Source organism: Macaca nemestrina, chromosome X, assembly GCF_043159975.1.
Source record: "Macaca nemestrina isolate mMacNem1 chromosome X, mMacNem.hap1, whole genome shotgun sequence".
Classification (NCBI taxonomy): Eukaryota; Metazoa; Chordata; class Mammalia; order Primates; family Cercopithecidae; genus Macaca; species Macaca nemestrina.
The window spans coordinates 106,407,626-106,432,957 of NC_092145.1; the positions used below are offsets into that span (position 1 = coordinate 106,407,626).

At 42.2% G+C, this 25,332-nt stretch overlaps 1 protein-coding gene across 3 annotated transcripts in view; it reads left to right on the forward strand.

Annotated features, from left to right (window-relative positions):
- The window catches only part of LOC105493780 (family with sequence similarity 120 member C), a 124,367-nt gene that overhangs the window by 50,878 nt on the left and 48,157 nt on the right, over nucleotides 1-25,332 (forward strand). For all 3 annotated transcript variants that reach the window (XM_071089349.1, XM_071089350.1, XM_071089348.1), the window contains exons 5-10: nucleotides 3,849-3,948; nucleotides 4,822-4,895; nucleotides 5,330-5,610; nucleotides 6,397-6,670; nucleotides 7,605-7,776; nucleotides 16,610-16,859. In XM_071089349.1, coding sequence (XP_070945450.1) covers nucleotides 3,849-3,948; nucleotides 4,822-4,895; nucleotides 5,330-5,610; nucleotides 6,397-6,670; nucleotides 7,605-7,776; nucleotides 16,610-16,859 — 1,151 coding nt within the window. The remainder of the gene's footprint in view (nucleotides 1-3,848; nucleotides 3,949-4,821; nucleotides 4,896-5,329; nucleotides 5,611-6,396; nucleotides 6,671-7,604; nucleotides 7,777-16,609; nucleotides 16,860-25,332) is intronic.

Sequence of the window (25,332 nt, forward strand, 5' to 3'; positions counted from 1 at the left end):
TAAACATAATAGGGGATAATAAATAAATAATAGAATATTAATAATAAATAAATAATGGAACATTCATACAATGGAATGTTATTCAACCACATAGATATCATTCTCCGAGTCAGTGATTTGCAAACATTCTTTAGACTTGGCATCTCTCACTCCCACCCCCAGAACCCTTTCTTTTTTTTATTTTCTTGAGACCGAATCTCGTTCTGTCGCCCAGGCTGGAGTGCAGTGGTGTGATCTCAGCTCACTGCAACCTCCGCTATCTGGGTTCAAGGAGTTTTCATGCCTCAGTCTCCTAAGTAGCTGGGACTATAGGTGCATGCCACCATACCTGGCTAATTTTTTTGTATTTTTAGTAGAGACGGGATTTCACCATGTTGGCCAGGGCTTGTCTCGAATTCCTTATCTCAAGTGATCCGCCTGCCTCGGCCTCCCAAAGTGCTGGGAATACGGGTATGAGCCACCGTGCCTGGCCGGGAACCCTTCTTTCAAATAGTTATATAAAATTCAGCTTTTTGGAAAAAGGAGAGCCATTTGGTTTTTAAGTTAGGCTGGAGGACCTGAAGACCTCAACTCTTGTGTTTATGTACATGCATGCTGCAAATAAAGAGGCCTAGAATGCTGTATAGATCCTGGAGTGTTAACAATCACAATCTAGCCAGGTGTGGTGGCACACACCTGTAGTCCAGCTACTCAGGAGGCTGAGGTTAGAAGATCACTTGAGCCCAGGAGTTCAAGGCTGCAGTGAGCTATGATCACACCACTGTACTCCAGCCTGGGCAACAGAGGAGACCCTGTCTCAAAATATAAATAAATAATTTTAAAAATAAAAGCAGGGGCTGGGCGAGGTGGCTCATGCGTGTAATCCTAGCACTTTGGGAGACCGAGACGAGAGGATCTCGAGGTCAGGAGATTGAGACCGTCCTGGCTAACACAGTGAAACCCCGTCTCTACTAAAAATACAAAAAAAAATTAGCCAGGCGTGGTGGCGGGCACATAGTCCCAGCTACTTGGGAGGCTGAGGCAGGAGAATGGCGTGTGAACCCGGGAGGCGGAGCTTGCAGTGAGCCGAGATTGCACCACTGCACTCCAGCCTGGGCACAGAGCGAGACTCTGTCTCAAATAAATAAATAAAAGCAAAAAAAAATCACAATCTATGAGAGATAACATTATACATGTTTTACAGTTTTTTACTTGTAGAGAATACTCAACACTAGGGCTGTATGGTGGGACACTCTCATACGTTGATGATGATGGTAGTATAACTAGAGAAATCTGTTTTGGAAAGAGATTTAGTATCATGTGTCAAGAGTTTGTGAAAATGATCACACCCTTTGACCTAGTAACTACACTTCTAAAAATTTGCCCTATGAAATAACCCAGAAGATCTACATAAAAATATGCCTATGTGAGAGTGTTATGTATAATTAGAAACTGAAAATGACTTTAGTATCTTCCATTCTGAAATTTGATGAAATATTATGATGTTCTTAAAATTATATTCAAGGAGACTTTTAAATAACTTTGGAAAAGGCTTGATAAATGAAAAAGCCCCTTCTTAGCCCTTTCCCTCCAGAGATAAACATTGATTTTTACTTCTGTTGCCATAGATTAGTTTTGCCTTTACCTGAACTTTTTGTTTGTTGAGACAGTCTCGCTCTGTTGCCTAGGCTGGAGTGCAGTGGCATGATCTCAGCTGACTGCAACGTCCTGAGTTCAAGTGATTCTTTTGCCTCAGCCTCCCGAGTAGCTGGGACTACAGGCCTGCGCCACTACGCCCAGCTAATTTTTGTATTTTTAGTAGAGACAGGGTTTCACCATGTTGGCCGGGCTGGTCTCGAACTCCTGGCCTCAGGTGAGCCCCACCTTGGCCTCCCAAAGTGCCAAGATTACAGGTGTGAGCCACTGCGCCTGGCCCTCCTTTACCTGAACTTCATATGTACTCCTTTTTTTTTTTTTTTTTTTTTTTTTTTTGAGGCAGGGTCTCACTCTGTTGCCCAGGCTGGAGTGCAGTGGCACAATTTCGGCTCACTGCAGCCTTGACCTCCCAGACTCAAGCGATCCTCCCATTTTAGCCCCCTGAGTGCCTGGGACTGCAGGCACACGCCACCACACCCAGCTAATTTTTGTATTTTTTGCAGAGACGGGATTTTACCGTGTTACTCAGGCTGGTCTGAATTGCTGAGCAGAAGTGATCTGCCTGCCTCAGTCTCCCAAAATGCTGGGATTACAGGTGTGAGCCACCGGGCCCAGTTTATGTGTACTCTTTTATGTCTCCCTTCTTCACTCAGTATAATATCTTTGAGACTTATACATATTATCGTGTATATCAATACTTTGTTCTTTTTTATTACTGTATAGTAATCCATTGTATGAATATACCACAATTTGTTTATTCTTCCATTGATATATATTTGAGTTGTTTCCAGTTTGGGGCTATTATGAATAAAGTAGTTGTTAACATTCTTGTTCATGTCTTTCGGTGGATATATGTACTCATTTCTCTTGGGTAAATACTTAGAAGAAGTGGGATTGCTGTATCATATGGAAAGTGTAATTTAATTTTATAAGAAACTGCCAAATTGTTTTCCAAACTGTACCAATGTACACTCCCACCATCAATGTACTGGAGTTCAGTTACTTCATATCCTTGCCAGTGCTTGATATTGATAGTCTTTTATTTTAGCCATTTTGGTGGATATGTAGTGGTGTCATATTGTGGTTTTATGTATGTTTAAGTGCCTTTGGTTTTAATGTTCATACCTTTTGAACCAATAATTTCATTTTTAGGATATTTTCTTAAGAGCATAATCTGAAATCCAGAAAAAAATTTATATAGACAATATATACTCTTTGCTGTATAACTTTTAAAAGCCAAATGTGAAAAATTACCTAAGTGTTGTTTATTAGGGAAGAGGTTACATAATTTATGACACATTCATAATGACAAAATATGCAGCCATTCAAAATTACTTACATTAGAGTATTATAATAAAAGCAGATACAAAATTGTACATAAAGCATACTGTCAACTATAGAAAAATATGTATATTAAAATAGACCAGCTCTACATCAACAAAACAAAGTATATAAAATAATACTGTAAGCCAGGCACAGTGGTTCATGCCTATTATCCCAGCACTTTGGGAAGCTGAGGCGGGAGGATTGTTTGAGGCTAGGAGTTTGAAACCAGCCTGAGCAAAAATAAAAAAATTGGCTGGGCACGGTGGCATACGCCTGTAATCCCAGCACTTTGGGAGGCCGAGGCGGGTGGATCACCTGAGGTCAGGAGTTCGAGACCAGCCTGGCCATCATGGTGAAACCTTGCCTCTACTAAAAATACAAAAGTTAGCTGGGCGTGGTGGCACACACCTGTAATCCCAGCTACTCGGGAGGGTGAGGCAGGAGAATTGCTTGAACCCAGGAGGTGGAGGTTGTAGTGAGCCAAGATCGCACCACTGAACTGAGCGACAGACTCAGTCTCAAATAATAATAATAATAATAATAATAGTAGTAAAATAATAAAACGTACTGTAAGGAAAGACACCAAAATATATTTGGATGGTGGTACTATGTGATTTTTTCCCCCTTATCCCATTGTATTTTTTTGTAATGATCGTGTAATCATTTTAGAATAGCACAAAATATAAGTAAGCTTTAAGTATTCCATATTTTATGTTTCATAATGCTTTCTCCCTGCCTAATCTTTCTGCAAAGTGAAAATTTGCTGTCTTAGGTTTCTTTAAATATTTGATTTCTGATAATTATTTTGATTCCCAAATTATAAATTGTATTAAAAAAACACTCTTATGTTGTTTTTTCTTCTGAAAATCTGATGTTCCAACATCCAGTCCAGGACAGAAGATAAAATAGAGCGATTCAAGAAAGCAGTTGAGTACTATTCCGTCACAACCAAACTCTCTTCACTGCCAGTGGGTCCCTCCTTTCTAGGTAAGGCTTCCATCTGACCTGAAGCTGCTCTGTTCATAGGGGAAACTGAATTGGTCCCTCACGAACTCCAGGACCAGAGTTGAATCACTCGTTCGTGTTGTATTCTCCTCCAAGTCATTCGTCATCCCTTTTTGGTAGGCTTTCTCCTTTTGATTTCTATGTCGTAAGAGACGTAACATAAGAAGGGCCCTGGCCAGGTGCAGTGGCTCACGCCTGTAATCCCAGCATTTTGGGAAGCCGAGGCAGGTGGATCACCTGAGGTCAGGAGTTCACAACCAGCCTGGCCAACATGGTGAAATCCCATCTCTATGAAAAATACAAAAAATTAACTGGGTATCATGGCAGGCGCCTGTAATCCTACCTACTCAGGAAGCTGAGACAGGAGAATCGCTTGAACCCGGGAGGCGGAGGTTGCAGTGAGCCGAGATCGTGCCATTGCACTCCAGCATGGACAACAAGAGTGAAATTCCACCTCAAAAAAAAGCCCTGCTTTCTCAAATTTACAGATGGGGTGCAATGCCATTTCCTTAGCTTGGGCTTCTTCTGATGCCAACCCCCATTCTGGCCTGGTACATGTAAAATAGCCCTGTCTTTGGGGTCTGGCCTGAGTTGGAATTCCGCTTCTGCTAATTACCAGCAAGTGAACCTTGGCAAGTCACATTTGTATGAAATGTGGCTCATGATACCTACTTTATAAGATTCTTATCAGATGAAATAATTTATGTAAGGTTCCCAGCATGGCACATAGTAGCTGTTCAATAAATTGTAACTTATTTATTAATAACACTTTTTCAGGTGATATGGGGTGAGCAGAATATAACACGGTAAAATTATTAGGATTGACTGAAGTATAGCTCTTTCTCTTGGCTTCAGGTTTTCGGAATAATAGGCTTGGAAATCCCCTTCCACAAAATCAAGTGGGCACCATTTCTCCTGGAAAGCCAATGGTAAGCATCCTTTGAGAAACCTGAGACCATTTGATAGCATTAGACTCAGGTTGCTTCCTGATTTTTATAATCTGAGGAGTTAGGGTGATTCAGAGTTACTACACTGTCAAGGCTATATATACTACATTACCTTCTCAACTTACGGCTGGAACGCTATGCAAAAAAAGCATCCAAATCAGTAACCACTAGTCATTGTGAAAATAAATTAGCTAATATCAGAGAATAGTTCTAGGAGACTTCAACTGTTCATTGTCCTGCCTGTGGAGGATTCTGTTCATACATCACTGTTAGAATCATTTCTCATTATTAAGTAGGTACTTTGTATCTCAACAGTCTCCACTACTGGCATCATCCACTGTGTCACAACTTCTGAGGGAGCCATCTTGGAGCCTTATAAAATGTTAAATAGCTTTTCTGTCTGTTTTATCGTTTAGTTTTCTCACCAAGTGCCCCAGAAAGTGAAATATCCACCACCATTCCCAGTGGGACCCAGCTCATCTCTTCTCTTCTCCTCCCATGCTTTGGGGGAATCCCATGCTTTTTCTGAGGATCCCATGCTGCAGACCAACCCCTTTGCCAATTGGGCTGTCTCCTATGACTCTTCTGCGTCCCAGTTTCCCAATTACCTGCCTTCTAAAGCCTCACCTCCTTTGGGACCAGACTCTTCCCACTCCTCTTCCTCTGATGGTGATGAGCCAAATGGAGCTAGCTCTGAGTAAGTATCTCTGTAGACACCTAAGGAAATAGATTTCTGAGGCATCTATGTTATTTTGCTTGTTAGATGGGTGGAGGGTGTGGGGAAGTGTAATTCCTGGCTTTCCTCTGTAGTGTTTTGCTCTTAGGAAAGCAAAGCAGGAAAACGTTTTCTATGCTTGCCCACTTCATGCTTATTTGGCCCTGTGCAGATGATAATTTTCAAACACCCAGGCAACTAAGGTAAAAGGCAGCATAGTAGCTAGTTAAGGAAGCCTTCGTATGGGTATTGTGGCTGTCATTTCTTAATTTGTGAGGAGGGTAGATTAAATGTCAAAAAAAGAAAAGCATTTATAGAGTGGAAATAGTGGAATCGTTGAGTAAGCAATTACATTGCTTAGTAACTAAGACAGGGTTCTGAGGATTAAAACAGTGGGATTTGTGCTAGCCCATTTGTTGGCAGATTATTCCTCTAAGCAGATTATTCCTGGGAAACAGAGCTGCTTTGAGGTTGTAATTGTGATTATTTTCTTAAAACATAAGCAAACTCTAAACATGGCCTCTTACAAGGTATAAAGGGTCCAGAGTGATTACCATGACTTTTGATCACTTTGGTTGGTGTCAGATGAAAGAAGCTAGGAAGTCAGTAATGGCCATTGAGAGGAAAAGTACCAGTCCAGTGCTAACCCAGTGTCCTGGCCTCCAAAGGGTTTGTGAGACCCCTTGGGTCCAGAACAGGCATCTTAAGTAGGAATATCTTTATCAATCTCCCTTTTTTTGTTTGACACTGTCTTTCTAAATTTTGTAGTCATATCACAGAAGCATTTCAGCACCAGCCTGAGTGGGGAAATCCCAATCGTGACAGAGGGTCCTGGGCACAGCCTGTTGATACTGGAGTTTCAGAAGCGAGCCTAGGTGATGGTGAGCCCCACATCCCATCTCTGCTGTCTATGTCTACGAGGAACCACATGGATATCACCATTCCACCCTTACCTCCAGTAGCTCCAGAAGTCTTGCGAGTTGCTGAACACAGACACCGGAGGGGTCTCATGTACCCATATATCTACCATGTCCTCACTAAGGTGAGGCAGCACATCAGCACCTACCTCCCTGCTCTTAACACTGTACTTCCTACTTCCTAGGACTGTATGTTACCAGAGAACATTCTGATCATTGGTATATGAAGTTAGAAAAAGAAGGCCATATGCAGTGGGCCCCTCATCACACTAAGGCCTTAGGTGAGGCCAGACTAGCAGGAGTTGGGACTGTGTGGTAAATGAGGCCCCTGATAGATAAGTGTAATTGTGAGATTTTGAAGTAGATAATGCACCAAGTTGGTGGAATCTGGTTCTAGGGATGAACACAGTCCAAGAGGCTTTATGCCCTTTTCCTTATTTCTTTTTCTACTTCTGCAAAGCTGTTCCCCTCCTCCGGTCTTTTACATATCCATCCTCCAGCAAAATGCCTAACGTGGACTTTCCCCATTCGTTAGCTAGAGTCATTGTTGAGACTTTATTTTATTTTATTTTTTGAGACAGAGTCTCGCTCTGTTGCCCAAGCCAGAGTGCAGTGGCACGATATTGGCTCACTGCAACCTCTGCCTCCCAGGTTCAAGCGATTCTCCTGCCTCAGCCTCCTGAGTAGCTGGGACTACAGGTGCCCGCCACCATGCCTGACTAACTTTTTGTATTTGTAGTAGAAACGGGATTTCACCTGGTCTTGAACTCCTGACCTCAGGTGATCCGCCCACCTCAGCCTCTCAAAGTGCTGGGATTACAGGCTTGAGCCACCGTGCCGGTCCGTTGAAACTTTAAAAATGAAATATAGCTTATAAGTTAGCTGCAATCAGCTAAGCTTGTTACAGCTTCTTTTTAGTATGAAACTCTGTCTAAATACAAATAAAAAATTTAGTGGATAGGCCACAGAGGTTACAGTTTATTATTGGTTCTTCTCAGCTCAGTTCTAAACCTTGAGGTAACTCACTTTTTCCTTTTCCCTGGAATGTTCTCTTGTTAGGGTGAAATTAAGATTCCCGTATGTATTGAGGATGAGTGTAACATGGAGCTGCCTCCAGCTGCTCTCTTATTCCGGTCAGCTCGTCAATATGTATATGGAGTTCTTTTTAGTCTGGCAGAGACACAGAGGAAAATGGAACGCTTGGCCATGCGACGGCGGCTACCTGTGGAAGGTAAGTGTAGTTCTAGCTATAACAATTCTCTCAGCACTTGACACAGAGCAGATATGTCTGTTCAGGCACATTGGGTACCTTTGGCTATGCAGTAGTCTTTAAGAAAATGTAACATTCAACAAAATGCATACTGATACTGGGAACACATTAACTTAAGCCCCAATTCTGCAATTATCAAACATTTAGAGTGACTACTACTTATAAATACCTGTAATCCCAGCACTTTGGGAGGCCAAGGCAGGCAGATCACTTAAGCTCAGGAATTCAAGACCAGCCTGGGCAACATGGCAAGACTCCATCACTAGAAAAAATGTCGGGCGCTGTGCCTCATGCCTGTGATCGCAGTACTTTGTGGGGCCGAGGCGAATAGATCACGTGAGTCCAGGAGTTCAAGACCAGCCTGGGCACCATGGAGAAACTCCGCCTCTACTAAAAATCTAAAAAATTAGGCATGGTTGTGTACACGTGTAGTCCCAGCTACTTGGGGGGCTGAGATGGGAGAATTGATTGAGTCTGGGAGGTCAAGACTGCAGTGAGCCCTGATCATGTTACTGTACTCCAGCCTGGGTGACAGAGTGAGACCCTGTCTCAAAAAAAAAAAAAGAAAAAAAGGAAAAAAAAAACAGGCCAGGTGCAGTGGCTCATGCCTGTAATCCCAGCACTTTGGGAGGCCAAGGCGAGTGGATTTCCTGAGGTCGGGAGTTTGAGACCAGCCTGACCAACATGGAGAAACCCCCTTTCTACCAAAAATACAAAATTAGCCAGGCATGGTGGCGCATGCCTGTAATCCTAGCTACTCGGGAGGCTGAGGCAGAAGAATCGCTTGAACTCAGGAGGCGGAGATTGTGGTGAGCTGAGATCGTGCCATTGCACTCCAGCCTGGGCAACAAGAGTGAAACTCCATCTCAGGAAAAAAAAAAAAAAAAAAATTAGCTGGGCATGGTGGCATGTGCCTCTAGTCCCAGCTACTTGTAGGGCTGAGGTGGGAGGATTGCTTGACCCTGGGAGGTTGAGGCTGCAGTGAGCTGTGATTGTGCCACTGCACTCCAGCCTGGGTGACAGGAGACCCTGTCTCACATACAAAAAGAAAGAACCATACGGGGCTTTGGGAACATAGAGGTGTATCTAACAGTCTCTCTCCCGTGATTTTTTTGTTTTGGGATTTGAACCTGTAGGTAGTTGGAGACACTGAAGTATTTTAAGCTACACAGTGCCATAGTCAAATTAGTGTGTTCAAAAGAACATTTCTCTGTTTCTGGGAAGATAGAGTTGATCAGATGTACTTTTCCTTAGTCCTCATGCTAAGTACAACTAAAAGCCCAGGACATTATTCATAAAACAAGCACAAGACACTAGAAAGTAGAAATCTTGGGGCCCAAGGAATGACACAGTGGTGCAGTGGTGAGTTCCCTGAATTTTTTTTTTGCCTCACATATTCCAGACTGGGTGTGGGACAAACTGGCAGCCCATAAATGTCAACAGCTGCAGACCAGTATAAGCCTCCCACAAAACCTACTTTCTCTGGCCAAAGGACCAGAAAGGAACAACCTAACAACACAAAGATTTTAAAATAATAATCTCTGTACTCCACCCAAATACCACAGGAAAACTGGTCTACCTCCAGCCCTCCCAGCAAAGGCCAAATGAACCTAGACTTCCATACTTACCCAGGCTGTAATGAGGTGCCCCTACCTGCTCCTGCTAGGGAGGGTCAAGGTCAAGTGGGGAGCCAGGACTTCCACTTTCACCTGTCAATAATGACACAGTATCCCCCTTCACCCACCATAGTAGGGTCAGAAAAGGCCTACTGATACACAAGGTTTAAGTAAGATCCAGAGTCTTTTAAAATAATACCCAAAATGTCGTTTTCAGTGGAAAATTTCTCATCATACCTAGGACCAGGAAGATATCAAATTCAGACCTCAAGAAAAGAAAATGAACATAGAGATGATAGAAGTTTGATTATCTGACAAGGATTTCACAACAACCACCATAAAAATGCTTTGATAAACAGTTATAAACATGTTTGACTTTTGCATATCAAAAGAAACAATCAACAGAGTAAATAGCCTACAGAATGGGAAAAATATTTGCAAGCTATGCATTGGACAAAGGGCTAATATTCAGAATCTACAAGGAACTCAACAAGAAAAAAGCGAATAACCCCATTAAAAAGTAGGCAAAGGACAAGAACAGACATTTTACAAAAGAAGACATACAAGTGGCCAACAAATATATGAAAAAATACTCAGCATCACTAGCTATCAGAGAAAGGCTTTTAAAACACAATGAGCTGGGTGCAGTGGCTCATGCCTGTAATCCAAGCACTTTGGGAGGCTGAGGCGGGCAGATCACATGAGGCCAGGAGTTTGAGACCAGCCTGGCCAACATGACGAAACCCGTCTCTACTAAAAACACAATAAATTAGCTGGGCATGGCGGCACACACTTGTAATCCTAGCTTCTCGAGGGGGTGGAGGGTGGCGAGAAGGGGAGTGGGGCTGAGGCATGAGAATCGCATGAACCTGGGTGGTGGAGGATGCAGTGAACCAAGTCTAAAACCAACAGATGTTGGCAAGAATGCAGAGAAAAGGGGATGTTTCTATACTGTTGGTAGGAATGTAAATTAGTACAACCTTTATAGAAAATAATACAAAGTTTTCCCAAAGAACTAAAAAATGAACTACCATTCGATCTAGCAATCGCACTACTGGTTATACATTCAAAGGGAAATAAATCATTATATCAAAAAAGATACCTGGGCCAGGCATGGTGGCTCACGTCTGTAATCTCAATACCTAGGGAGGCCCAAGCGGGAAGATACTTGAGGCCAGGGGTTTGAGACCAGCCTGGGCAACATAGTGAGACTCCATCACTAAAAAAAAAAAAATTATTTAATATTGCTGAGCATGGTGCATACCTGTAGTCCCAGCTGTTTCACAGGCTGAGGCCAGAGGATTGCTTGTATCCAGGAGTTTGAGGCTGCAGTGGGCTGTGATCACTCCATTGCACTCCAGCCTGGGTAACAGAGTAAGATCTCTTTTTTTTTTTTTTTTTTTTTGAGACGGAGTCTTGCTGGCTGGAGTGCAATGGAATGATCTCGGCTCACTGCAAGCTCCACCTCCCAGGTTCACACCATTCTCCTGCCTCAGCCTCCTGAGTAGCTGGGACTACAGGCACCCGCCACCACGCCTGGCTAATTTTTTGTATTTTTAGTAGAGACGGGGTTTTACCGTGTTAGCCAGGATGGTCTCGATCTCCCGACCTCATGATCCGCCTGCCTCGGCCTCCCAAAGTGCTGGGATTGCAGGCGTGAGCCACTGCGCCTGGCCATCTCATCTCTTAAAAAGAAAAGGGAGTACATAAAAACAACACTTCAGACCAGTATCCTTCATCAATATATGTTATGGATTGAGCGTTCCTGTCCCCCGCAATTCATATGTTGAAATCCTAACCCCCAATGTGATGCTATTAGGAGATGGGGCCTTTGGGAGGTAATTAGGTCATAAGTATGGAACCTTCATGAATGAGATTAGTGCCCTTATAAAAGGAACCCCAGATAGCTCTTTCTACTCTCCACTATATGAGGATACAATGAGAAGACAGCCATCTGCAAACCAGGAAGCAGGTTCTCACCAAATGTCTCTGCCAATACCTTGATCTTAGACTTCCCAGCCTCCACAATTGTAAGAAATCAATTTCTGTTGTTTATAAGCCTCCTAGTCTGTGGTACTTTGTTATAGCAGCCCAAATTGACTAAGACAATATGGATGCAAAAATTCTTAATGAAATATCAGCCAGGGGAATTCAGCTATATATAGAATGAATTACATGCCCTGGCCAAGGCCAAGTAGGATTTATTCCATTGTTTTAAGACTTGTTCAATCTTTGAAAAATCTATAAATATAATCCACTAAATAAACAGGCTAAAGAAGAAAAATCATGTGATTATATCAATGGATGCAGAAAAAGCATTTGACAAAATTCAACACTCATTCATGATAAGAACTATCAGGAAACTAAGAACAGAGGGGAACTTCCTCAAGATAAAGAATATCTACAAAGAACCTACAGCTAACATAGAGTCATTCCTTGCCATACATGGGGGATTGGTTCCAGGACCCCCACATATACTAAAATTCACTCATAATCAAGTCCCACAGTAGGTAGGCCCTGCAGAACCTGTGTATATGAAAAGTTGGCCCCCTATATACGTGGGTTTGGCATCATGTGAATTCTGTGTTTTCTGTCAGTGTTTGGTTGAAAAAAATTTCTGCATAAGTGGACCTGTGTAGCTCAAACTTGTGTTCAAGGATCAACTGTACTTAATGGTGAAAGATGTTTTTCTTCTAAAATCAGGAAGAAGGCTAGAATGTCTACTCTTTCCACTGCTCTTCAACATAGTACTAGAAGTTTTAGCCAGACCAGTAAGGCAAGAAAATGAAATAGAAGACCTAGACATCAGTAAGGAAGAAATAAAACTGTAATTGCAGGTGGTATATAGTCAGTCTATGTAGAAAATCACAAGGAATCTACAACAAAACTCCTGGAACTAATAAGTGAATTTGTTAAGGTTGCAGGATACAAGATAAATATATAAAAATTGATTACCTTTCTATATATACTAACAATGAATATGTAGAACTGAAACAAAGTACAAGACCATTTACAGTCCTTCCAAAGAAAATGAAATAGTTAAAAATTTAACAAAAGGTGTTCAAAGTCTGTATGCTGAAAGTCACAAAATGCTGATGAAAGAAATCAAAGATCTAAATAAATGAGGAGATACAGATGTTCATGGATTAGAAAACTCAACATAGTAAAGATGTCAGTTCTCCCCAAATTGATAACACAGGTGTGATGCAATTCCTATCTAAATCCCAGCAAGATTCTTTGTAAATATAGACAAGATGACTCTAATGTTTATGTGGAAAGACAAAGGAATTAAACTAGCTAAAATGATTTTTGAAAAGGAAGAATAAGTTGAAAGCAATTGCTGAACCTGATTGTAAGACTTACTAGGTAGCTACAGTAATTAAGATTGTAGGCCAGGCATGGTGGCTCACGCTTGTAATCCCAGCACTTTGGGAGGCCAAGGTGGGTGGATCCCTTGAGCTCAGGAATTCGAGACCAGCCTGGGCAACATGGAGAGACCCCATCTCTACTAAAAATACAAAAAATATGTATAGCCAGGTGTGGTGGTGTATTACCTGTGGTCCCAGCTCCTCAGGAGGCTGAGGTGAGAGGATCACTTGAGCCCGGTGGGTAGAGGTTGCAGTGAGCTGAGATCACTCCACTGCACTGTAGTCTGGGTGTCAGAGTGAGACCCTGTCTTAAAAAAAAAAAAAAAAAAGATTATAGGCAGAGGTATTGACACACAGATCAATGGAATACAACAGGGCATCCAGAAATAGTCCCATATGAGTACTGCTTTTTTTTGCTTTTTTTTTTTTTTTTGAGACAGAGTCTCGCTCTATTGCCCAGGCTGGAGCACAGTGGCACGATCTCCGCTCACTGCAACCTCTGCCTCCCAGGCTCAAGCAATTCTGCCTCAGCCTCAACTGGGATTACAGGTGTGAGCCATCATGCCTGGCCAGCAAACTGATTTTTGACAAAGCTGCAAAAGCACTTCATTGGAGGAAGGATAGTTTTTTGTTGTTGTTGTTGTTGTTTGTTTTTTATATAAATGGTGTTAGATCAACTGGACATCCATAGTTGAACAAGTACCACATATCTATACTAGTATCTAAAATATATAAAGAACTCTCAAAACTGAACATAACAAAAACAATTGAATTAGAAAATTGGCAAAAGACATGCACAGACATTTCACTGAAGAAGATATACATATGGCAAAGACATGAAAAGATGTTCAACATAGCAGCCATTAGAAAAATACAAATTAAAACCACAATGAAATATCACTACATACTTACCAAAACGGCAAAGGTGAATAATAGTGATAACACCATATCCCGGAGAGGATGCAGAGAAGCTGGATCACTCATAAATGCTGGCAGGAATGTAAAATGGTACTGCCATTCTGGAAAATAATTTGTCATTTTCTTTCAAAACTAAAAATAGACTTATACAACTCAGCACTTACACTCTTGGGCATTTATATTGAAGACTTATTTTCATGCAGGAACATATTCACAAGACAGCATTATAACCCCAAACTGGAAGCAACCCAGATATGCTTCAGTGGGTGAATGATTAAACTGTGGTACATCCATGCCATGGAATACTACTCAGTAAAAAAAACAGAATGAACTATTGATACATGCAACAACATGGATGGATCTTAAGGGCACATGCTGAGTGAAAATGCCAGGTTCTTTTTTTTTTTTTAAGATGGAATTTCACTTTTGTTGCCCAAGCTGGAGTCCAATGGTGCAATCTTGGCTCATTGCAACCTCCGCCTCCTGGGTTCAAGTGATTCTCCTGCCTCAGCCTCCCGAGTAGCTGGGATTACAGGCATGTGCCACCACACCCAGCTAATTTTGTAGTTTTAGTAGAGACAGGGTTTCTCCATGTCGATCGGGCTGGTCTCAAACTCCCAACCTCAGGTGATCCGCCTGCCTCAGCCTCCCAAAGTGCTGCGATTACAGGTGTGAGCCACCACGCCCGGCCAATGCCAGTTTCAAAAGGTCGTATACTATATAATTCCACTTATATGATGTCCTCAAAATGAAAAAATTGTAGATGGACAATAGATTAGTGGTTTCCGTAAGTTAGGGATGGTGCTGGAAGTCATTGTTTGTGACTGTAAAGGGTTGGCACAATGAAAATCTTCGTGGTTATGGGTTTGTTCTGTATCTTGATTGCGGTGGTGGTTACACAAATCCATACAACATAGAACTACACACTTACATTGTACCAATGTCACTTTCCTGGCTTTGACGTTGTATTATAATTATTTAAGAGATAGCACCATTGGAGAAACTGGGCGAAGGGTACACAGGACCTCTCTCTACTATCTTTGCAACTTCCTGTGAATCTATAATTATTTCAAACTAAAAAATTTGTTTAAATAAGAACATTCTAGTGGTTGTGGAGCACGGGTGTGAGGGAGACCAAACAGGATAAAGGTAGAAACAGTCTTGAGACTCTTGTCAGGTCAAAGATAATATTTGAACCGCTGCTGTGAAAGAGAAAACAGGACAGTTAGAAGGGATTATAAGGAGGTAGAATCAGCAAGACTTTGTTAATAACCAGATGTGTAGGACATGGAAAAGAAAGAAGGCTTTGGAATGATTTCCAAGTCTCTTGCTTGGGTGGCTGAATAGATGCTTGACATCTCAAATAGAAGAGGGAGGCCATAGCTGAGGAATCTGAGGTGGAGTAGAAATATATAGAAGCCACGTTTTCCTGCTCTGTTATGCCTTTGTAAATCTTTTTTTTTTTCTTTTGAGATGGAGTTTTGCTCTTGTTGCCCAGGCTGGAGTGCAATGGCACGATCTCGGCTCACCGCAATCTCCGCCTCCCAAGTTCAAGTGATTCTCCTGCCTCAGCCTCCCGAGTAGCTGGGATTACAAGCATGCGCCACCACGCCCAGCTAATTTTGTATTTTTAGTAGAGACGGGGTTTCTCCATGTTGGTCAGGCTGGTCTTGAACTCCTGACCTCAGGTGATCTGCCCACCTCAGCCTCCCAAGGTACTGGGATTACAGCCGTGAGCCACTGCGCCCAGCCTGCCTTTGTAAATCTGAAAGATGTTGATTTTTTCAAGAATTTTGTGAAATATCTTAATGTCTTTTGGGGTATCTCATTGTGTATTATAAAGCCAGATATTTACATAATTCTTCTTTGTGCTTCTTTCCTTGCCTAGCCTCGTGCATCTACTGAAAAAATAAGATTCAGAGTAACTAAGAAATGTGTGACATTGGACCTTGATTTATTTCTCCAAGTTACTTTTTTTTTTTTTTTCAGACAAAGTCTCGCTCTGTCGCCCAGGCTGCAGTGTGGTGACTTGATCTTGGCTCACTGCAATCTCCGCCTCCCAGGTTCAAGCGATTCTCCTGCCTCTGCCTCCAGAGTAGCTGGGATTACAGGCACCCGCCACTATGCCTGGCTAATTTTGTTTTTTGGTTTTTTTGTTTTGTTTTGTTTTGTTTTTGTAGAGACGAGGTTTCACCATATTGGCCAGGCTGGTCTTGAACTCCTGACCTCAAGTGATCTGCCCACCTCGGCCTCCCAAAATGCTGGGATTACAGGCATGAGCCACCACGCCTGGCCTTTTTATTTTATTTTATTTTATTTTATTTTTAGAGACAGGATTTCACTCTGTCACCCAGGCTGGAGTGCAGTGGGAAGATCATAGCTCACTGCTGCCTCAAACTCCTAGGCTCAAGGGATACTCCTGCCTCAGCCTCCCAAGTAGCTGGAACTACAGGCACGTGCCACCACACCCAGCTAATTTTTAAACTTTCTGTGGAGGTGGGATCTCTCCATCTTGCCCAGGCTGGTCTTATACTCCTGGGCTCAAGCGATCCTCCTGCCTCAGCCTCCCAAATTGCTGGGATTAAACGTGTAAACCACCACCCCCGGCCCCTTGATTTCTTTATCTGCAAAATGAGCATTTTGTTTTGTGATAATGTATCATAATAGTTCCCACTCAGGATTTTTGTGAGGAGTAAATGAGATAATATATATAAAGTACTTGCATATCAAGCACTTCATAAACATGTACTATTCCTGCTGCTAAAAATAAAAATTATTGTGACAGAAAATTAGGAGTTGAAATGCGATGGAGCCTGTCAATGTCCTGTGGCTAGCTGTAGAAATGCTAAGAGATTCTCTAGAGCCTCTTTTTCCTCAATTTCTGTTTTCCAGTTCCTTCAGTGATCCTTAAAGAGTGGTCTGCCTATAAAGGGAAGTCACCTCAAACCCCTGAGCTGGTGTCTGCACTGACATTTCGGGAATGGACTTGCCCAAACCTCAAGAAGCTCTGGCTAGGCAAAGCAGTTGAAGACAAGAACAGAAGGATGCGGGCCTTCCTGGCCTGTATGAAGTCAGACACTCCCAGTATGCTCAATCCAGCTAATGTCCCCACCCATCTGCTGCTCATGTGTTGTGTACTCCGGTAAGCTACTTGACAGGCAGGCGGCCAGTTCTTTCTCTTTTACTTTTAAAATATTTCCTTTAAGCATCTGCTTTTATGGTATTTCAAGGTGAGGAAATTTTTATTTTGTGTTTGGCTTATGCTCCAGAAACACCGAAAATGATTGTTCAGACAGCCTCCTCAGTTTATGATCCTTGGTCATATCAGTCCATGCATGACTCCTCTTTTATATTTGATTATAGTTTAGTTTTTGTCTTGTTCAGTCCTCGTCCCTGATCCAATTTCCTTCTTTTATTCACCCATAGTCATCTACTCTTGGGTATTTGATGTGTGTCCTTCCAAGCCATCTTCCATATATTTATTTAGACATACATATATTCATGCACAGTCTATGGTATTTTCTTTTTTTTTTTTTTTTTTTTTTTTTTTGAGACGGAGTCTTGCTCTGTCACCCAGGCTGGAGTGCTGTGGCCGGATCTCAGCTCACTGCAAGCTCCGCCTCCCGGGTTCACGCCATTCTCCTGCCTCAGCCTCCTGAGTAGCTGGGACTACAGGCGCCCGCCACCTCACCCGGCTAGTTTTTTTGTATTTTTTTAGTAGAGACAGGGTTTCACCGTGTTAGCCAGGATGGTCTCGATCTCCTGACCTCGTGATCCGCCCGTCTCGGCCTCCCAAAGTGCTGGGATTACAGGCTTGAGCCACCGCGCCCGGCCAGTCTATGGTATTTTCTATGGGTAAAATTTTTTCCTTTTATGGCATGAATTATATTGTGCTGTACATCTCATTGTTTCTTTTTTTTTCCCTTTTTTATTGAGACGGAGTTTCACTCTTGTTACCCAGGCTGGAGTGCAATGGCACAATCTTCGCTCACTGCAATCTCCACCTCCTGGGTTCAAGTGATTCTCCTGCCTCAGCCTCCCAAGTAGCTGGAATTGCAGGCATGTGCCACCATGCCTGGCTAATTTTGTATTTTTAGTAGAGATGGGGTTTCACCATGTTGGCCAGGCTGATCTCGAACTCCTGACCTTAGGTGATCCGTCCACCTTGGCCTCCCAAAGTGCTGGGATTACAGGCATGAGACACCCCGCCCAGCCTGTTTCTTTTTTTCACTCAATATTATTTTTGAGGTCTGTCCATATTCATATATTAATAATTCCTCTTCACTGTCGGGTTGTGTTCTATCAAATACTAATATCACAGCATTTTATTTATTGATTGATAGATAATTGTTTCCAGTGCTTTGGTTATTATTACAAATGGTGCTGCAAGGGATTTCTTCATAGATGTCTATGCCTCTTTGTATTCCTGAGTCAGTTTAAAGTATATACTGAGAAGTAGAATTTCTGGATCCCGTAAAATATGCATGTAGCTTTTTCACTAAAGACTGCCAAATTGCTCTAGATTATAGCTGCACCAATTTATATTCCTGTGAACAATACGTGTTTCATTTCCTCATATTATTGCCAGTACTAATATCATAAAACTTCTTAATTTTTGCCAATCTAGTATTTTCAAGTAGTATCTTTAATTTTAATTTGCATTTGACTACAGAGGAGGTTGATCTTCTGTTTTTATACTTATTAGCCATTTGAGTTTTCTCATTCTCTGAAGTACTTCTTTATTTGTCTTGCAATTTTTTTATTAGGTTACTTGTCTTATTTTGCTGATTACAGAAGTTCTTTGTCAGATATGTTTGTGTGTACTCTCAGATACACATGTAGCAAATATTTTTTCTATATTTCAGTGTGCATGCATGTGTCTATGCTTGTGTATCAAGTATCTTTTCCAGTCAGTCACAATTTGTTTAAACTTTATATATAGTGTTCTTTGTTTACCAGAAGTATTTCGTTTTTACAAGCCTTTTAAACATTTAACTTGGCTGAGCGTGGTGGCTCACACCTGTAATCCTAGCACTTTGGGAGGCCAAGGTGGGCAGATCACTTGAGGCCAGGAGTTCAAGACCAGCCTGGACAGCATGGTGAAACCCCATCTATGCAAAGAAAAAGAAAAAAAAATACAAAATTAGCCAGACATGGTGGCAGGTGCTTGTAATCCCAGCTATGTGGGAGGCTGAGGCAGGAGAATCGCTTGAACCCAGCAGACAGAGGTTGCAGTGATCAGACATTGTGCCGCTGCACTCCAGCCTGGGCAACAGAGTGAGACTCTGTCTCAAAAAAACAAACAAAATTAGGCCGGGTGCGGTGGCTCACACCTGTAACCCCAGCACTTTGGGAGGCAGAGGCGGGTGGATCACTTGAGGCCAGGAGTTAAAGACCAGCCTGGCCAACATGGCAAAACCCCGTCTCTACTAAAAATACAAAAATTAGCTGGGTGTGGTGCTGCACGCCTGTGGTCCCAGCTACTTGGGAGGAGGAAGGATCACTTGAACCCTGGAGGCAGAGGTTGCAGTGAGCCGAGATTGTGCCACGGCACTCTAGTCTGGGTGACAGAGCGAGACTCTGTCTCAAAACAAAAACAAAAACAAAACTTTATTTTTATAGATTTAAGGGGTACAGGTGTCCTTTTGTCACATGGATATATTGTATAGTGGTGAAGCCTGGGCTTTTCACGTAGCCGTCACTCAAATAGTATACATTGTACCCATTAAGTAATTTTCAATCCCTCACCCCCTTCCCACCCTTCTGAGTCCCCAAAGTGTATTATTCCACTGTCTGTGTCCATGTGCACACATTATTTACCTCCCACTTACAAGTGAGAGCATGTGGTACTTGACTTTCTGAGTTATTTCACTTAAGACAATGGCCTCTAGTTCCATCCATGTTGCTGCAAAAGACATGATTTCATTCTTTTTGATGGTTGAATAGTACTCCAGTGTGTGTGTGTGTGTATCACTTTCTTTAATCATTCATTCATGGATGAACATTTAGGTTGATCCCATACCTTTGCTATTGCAAATAGTACTGCAATAAACATACAGGTGCAAGCATTTTTGTTGTGGTGGTTGGATGCACATTTTGCAAATACTTTCTTTCATTCTGCAGGTTGTTTGTTTACTCTGTTATTTCTTTTGCTGTGCAGGAGCTTTTTCCTTTATGCCCATTTGTCTATTTTTGGTTTTGTTGCATTTGCTTTTGAGGTTTTTATTTATTTATTTATTTATTTATTTATTTTTTTGAGATGGAGTATAGCTGTGTTGCCCAGGCTGGAGTACAGTGGCGTGATCTTGGCTCACTGCAACCTCAGCCTCCCAGGCTCAAGCAGTTCTCCTGCCTCAGCCTTCCGTGTAACTGGGATTACAGGTGCACGCTACCACACCCGGCTAATTTTTTATTTTAGTAGAGATGGGGTTTTACCATGTTGACCAGGCTGGTCTTGAACTCTTGACCTCAGGTGAGCCACCACGCCCAGCCCTAATTTTGTATTTTTAGTAGAGATGGGGTTTCTCCATGTTGGTCAGGCTGGTCTCAAACTCCTGACCTCAGGTGATCCGCCTGTCTCAGCCTCCCAAAGTTCCGGGATTACAGGCATGAGCCACTGCACCCAGCTTTTTTTTTTTTTTGAGTGGAGTCTCACTCTGTTGCCTAGGCTGGAGTGCAGTGGCACAGTCTTGGCTCACTACAACCTCTGCCTCTCGGGTTCAAGCGATTCTCCTGCCTCAGCCTCTCCAGTAGCTGGAATTACAGGTGTGTACTACCCCGCCCTGCTAAGTTTTGTATTTTTAGTAGAGACAGGGTTTCATTGTGTTGGCCAGGCCAGTCTCGAACTCCTGACCTCAGGTGATCTACCCACCTCAGCCTCCCAAAGTACTGGGATTACAGGCATAAGCCACCACACCCAGCCCATCTTGAATTGATTTTCATATGTGGTGAGAAATAGGGGCCCAGTTTCATTCTTCTGCATGTAGCTAACCAGCTATCTCAGTACCATTAAAAAGGTGTTCTTTCCCCAGTATGTGTTTTGTCAACTTCATTGAAGATCAATTGGCTGTAGGTATGTGGCTTTATTTCTGAGTTCTCTATTCTGTTCCATTGATCTGTGTGTCTATTTTTATACCAGTACCATGCTGTCTTAGTTACTGCAGCCTTGTAGTGTAGTTTGAAGTCAGGTAATGTGATGCCTCCGGCTTTGTTCTTTTTGTTTAGTATTGTTTTGGCTACTTAAGCTCTTTTTTGACTCCATATGAATTTTAGGATTGTTTTCTCTAATTCTGTGAAAAATTATGTTGGTATTTTGATAGGAATTACATTTAATCTGTAGATTACTTTGGACAGTATGGTTATTTTCACAATATTGAGTCTTCTGATCTATGGGTATGAATTGTTTATCCATTTCTTTATGTCATATATAATTTCTTTCATCTGGGTTTTGTAGTTTTCCTCGTAGAGATCCTTTACCTCCTTGGTTAAATATATTCCTAGGTGGAGTTTTTTTGTAGCTATTGTAAATGGGATTGACTTCTTGATTTGGTTCTCAGCTTGATCGTTACTGGTATATAGAAATGCTACTGTTTTTTGCACATTGATTTTGTATCCTGACACTTTACTGGGTTCATTTATCAAATCTAGGAGTCTTTTGGAGGATTCTTTAGGGTTTTCTAGATATAAGATGATATCATCAGCAAACAGGAATAATTTCACTTTCTCTTTTCCAATTTGGATGTCTTATATTTTTTTCTCTTTCCTGATTGCTTTGGCTGGGACTTCCAGTACTATGTTGAATAGGAGTGGTAAAAGTGGGCAAGTTACTTTTCTTGGAGACAGGATCTTGCTCTGTCACCAAGGCTGGAGTTGAGTGGCACAGTCACGGCTCATTGCAGACTCAACATCCTGAGCTCAAGTGATCCTCCTGCCTCAGTCTTCTAAGTAGCTGGGACTATAGCACATGCCATCATGCCCAGCTTGCTTGCTTGCTTATTTATTTATTTATTTATTTATTTATTTATTTAGAGACGGAGTCTCGCTCTATAGCCCAGTCTGGAGTGCAGTGGCTCAATCTCAGCTCGCTGCAACCTCCGCCTCCTGGGTTCAAGTGATTCTCCTGCCTCAGCCTCCCGAGTAGCTGGGATTACAGGGGCCCACCACCACGCCTGGCTAATTTTTGTATTTTTAGTAGAGATGGGGTTTCTCCATGTTGGCCAGGCTGGTGTCGAACTCCTGACCTCAAGTGATCCGCCCGCCTCAGCCTCCCAAAGTGCTATGACTACAGGCATGAGCCACTGCACCTGGCCATGCCCAGATAATTTTTTAAAGTTTTTTTTTTTTTTTTTTTTTTTAGAGACAGGCTCCCACTATGTTGCCCAGACTAGTCTTAAACTCCTGGGCTCAAGCAATCCTCCCATTTTGGCCTCCCAAAGTGCTAGGATTACAGACATGAGCCACCATGCCCAGCCAGAAAGTGGGCAAATTTTTGCCAACCATTATAATTTCATATATATAGAAAAATTAGAATAATAGTACAGTGAACACTCATAACTGCCACCTAGATTCTATAATTAATATTTATCATTTTGCTTTACTTCATATAACTGTCCATTTATTCGTCTCTAGGCATTGATTTTTCCATCTTTTTTACTGCATTTCCAAGTAAATTGCAGACATCAGTATACTTCTCCCTTCACTGAGAAGTATTTATTTTGGTTCTGTCCAGCCCATGATTTTGTACCTTTATGATGTGTGTTTTGGTGTCTTATTTAATAAATTCTCCCCTACCCCTAAGTCATAAAGATTATTTTTCTGGCCAGGTGCGGTGGCTCACGCCTGTAATCCCAGCCCTTAGGGAGGCCAAATCACGAGGTCAGGAGATTGAGACCATCCTGGCTAACACGGTGAAACCTCGTCTCTACTAAAAATACAAAAAAAAAAAATTAGCCAGGCGTGATGGCAGACGCCTGTAGTCCCAGCTACTCGGGAGGCTGAGGCAGGAGAATGGCGTGAATCTGGGAGGCAGCCGAGATCGCGCCACTGCACTCCAGCCTGGGCGACAGAGCGAGACTCCGTCTCAGAAAGGAAAAAAGAAAAGAGATTTTTCTATGTTTTCTTATACTTTTATAATGTTGTCTTCCATATCAGGCCCTTAATACAGTAGATACTTATTTTGTACATGCTGTGAGAAAGGATCTAACTTTGTTTACTCTGCATAATATGCCAGTTTCCCAGCTTGATGTATTGAATGATCCTTTCTTTCCCCAACCTTTCTTATGTACCATGTTTGGTTTTTTATTTTTAGACAGTCTCGCTCTGTTGCCCAGGCTGGAGTGCAGTGGCGTCATCTCGGCTCACTGCAAACTCCACCTCCCAGGTTCAAGCGATTCTCCTGCCTCAGCCTCCCAAGTAGCTGGAATTACAGCCACGCACCACCACACCCAGCTAATTTTGTATTTTTGTAGAGACAGGGTTTCACCATGTTGGCCAGGCTGGTCTTGAACTCCTGACCTCAAGTGATCCACCCACCTCTGCCTCCCAAAGTGCTGGGATTACAGGCGTGAGCTACCATGCCTGGCCATTATGTACCACGTTTTTATATCTGTATAAGTTCATTCATGGATTCTATTTTGTTTCATTGCCCATTAGAGTCCTCATCAATATCACATTGTTTCCGTTATTAAGGGTTTGCAATTTGCCTTAATATCAGGCAGAACAAATCTCCACTCTTTGCTTTTCTTTTTTGAGAATTATACTAGCTATCCTTGCACCTTAGGAGCCCTTACTCTTCCATATATAATTTTTAATCAGTCTAGTTTCCACCAAAATGTTGTTGGGATTTTTTTTTTTGTCATTGAATTGAATTTATAGATTAATTTGGGGAGCTTTGACATCTTTATAATGTTAAGTCCTCCTATCCAAAGATAATAGTTTACCTCTCCCATTTATCCAGGTTTCTTCCTTTGTCTTAGTAGAGTTAATTTTTTTCCATTAAGATCTCCTACATTTTAAATTAATTCCTAGGTACTTGATAGATATCGCTGTGATTATGTGTGATATTCTAGTTTCTGTTACACTTTCTCATTGTTAAAAAAAAGTAAGTTTTTGTGCAAAGGGGAGGTCAAGCCCTACAAGTCACCAGAGAACTGCAGAGCACTTAGCTTTCAAAATGGGCAGACCTTAGTTTGAATGCTGGTTCTGGCATTTTTCAGCTTGGATATGTCACTTTAGCCTTTCCAAGCATCTCTTTCCTCACCATAAATGGATATAATTTTACTTCTCAGAGCAGTTTGAACATTGAGATAATGCATTCAGGGACCCTACCACATACTAGATCCCCAATATATGCTAATTTCCTAACCACCTTAACATTAAGATTAGTGACTTACAAAGTTTTCCCAATGAGAATAATGAGGCCGAGCACCGTGGCTCACACTTGTAATCCTAGCAGTTTGGGAGGCTGAGGTGGGTGGATCATTTTAGGTCAAGGAGTTCAACACCAGCCTGGCCAACATGGTGAAACCCTATCTCTACTAAAAATACAAAAATTAGCCGGGCAGTAGTGGCACACGCCTGTAATCCCAGCTACTCAGGGGGCTGAGGCAGGAGAATCACTTGAACCCAGGAGGCAGAGGCTGCAGTGAGCCATGATTGCGCCATTGCACTCCAGCCTGGGCGACAAAATGAGACTCTGTCTCAAAAAAAAATTGTTTATTAAAGAATAATGATAAAGATTTACTCTTCCTACTTCCTAATATGTTCCTGGGCCACAGCCCTACATTGTCCCATATTAACTCTGGAATTATACATTTCATTTATCTTCTTTCTAAAATATATAGTAGGCCGGCGCGGTGGCTCATGCCCGGAATCCCAGCACTTTGTGAGGCTGAGGCAAGTGGATCACCTGAGGTCAGGAGTTCGAGACCAGCCTGGCTAACATGGCGAAAACCCATTGCTACTAAAAATACAAAAATTAGCCGGGCATGGTGGTACGCACCTCTATCTAGTCCCAGCTATTCGGGAGGCTGAGGCATGAGAATCGCTTGAACCTGGGAGGCAGAGGTTGCAGTGAGCCAAGATTGCACCACTGTACTCCAGACTGGGCGACAGAGCAAAACTCTGTCTCGAGAAAAAAAAAAAAGCAAAACAAAATACATATAGTAGCTCATTTTCCCATTTATTTAGTTCTCTACATTATATGGAATAGGTCCAGGAACATAAAAACAATTAAAAATAGCTTATGAACAGCTATAATAACCATTATTATTACTATGATTATTATTATTATTATTATTATTATTATTATTATTATTATTATTATTTTGAGACGGAGTTTTGCTCTTGTTGCCCAGGCTGGAGCGCGATGGTGCGATTTTGGCTCACCACAACATCCACCTCCTGGGTTCAAGTGATTCTCTGCCTCAGCCTCCCAAGTAGCTGGGATTACAGGCATGTGCCGCCACACCCAGCTACTTTTGTATTTTCAATAGAGACGGGATTTTACCATGTTGGTCACCATGTTGGTCAGGCTGGTCTCGAACTCCTGACCTCAGGTGATCCACCCGCCTTGGCCTCCCAAAGTGCTGGGATTATAGGCGTGAGCCACCATGCCC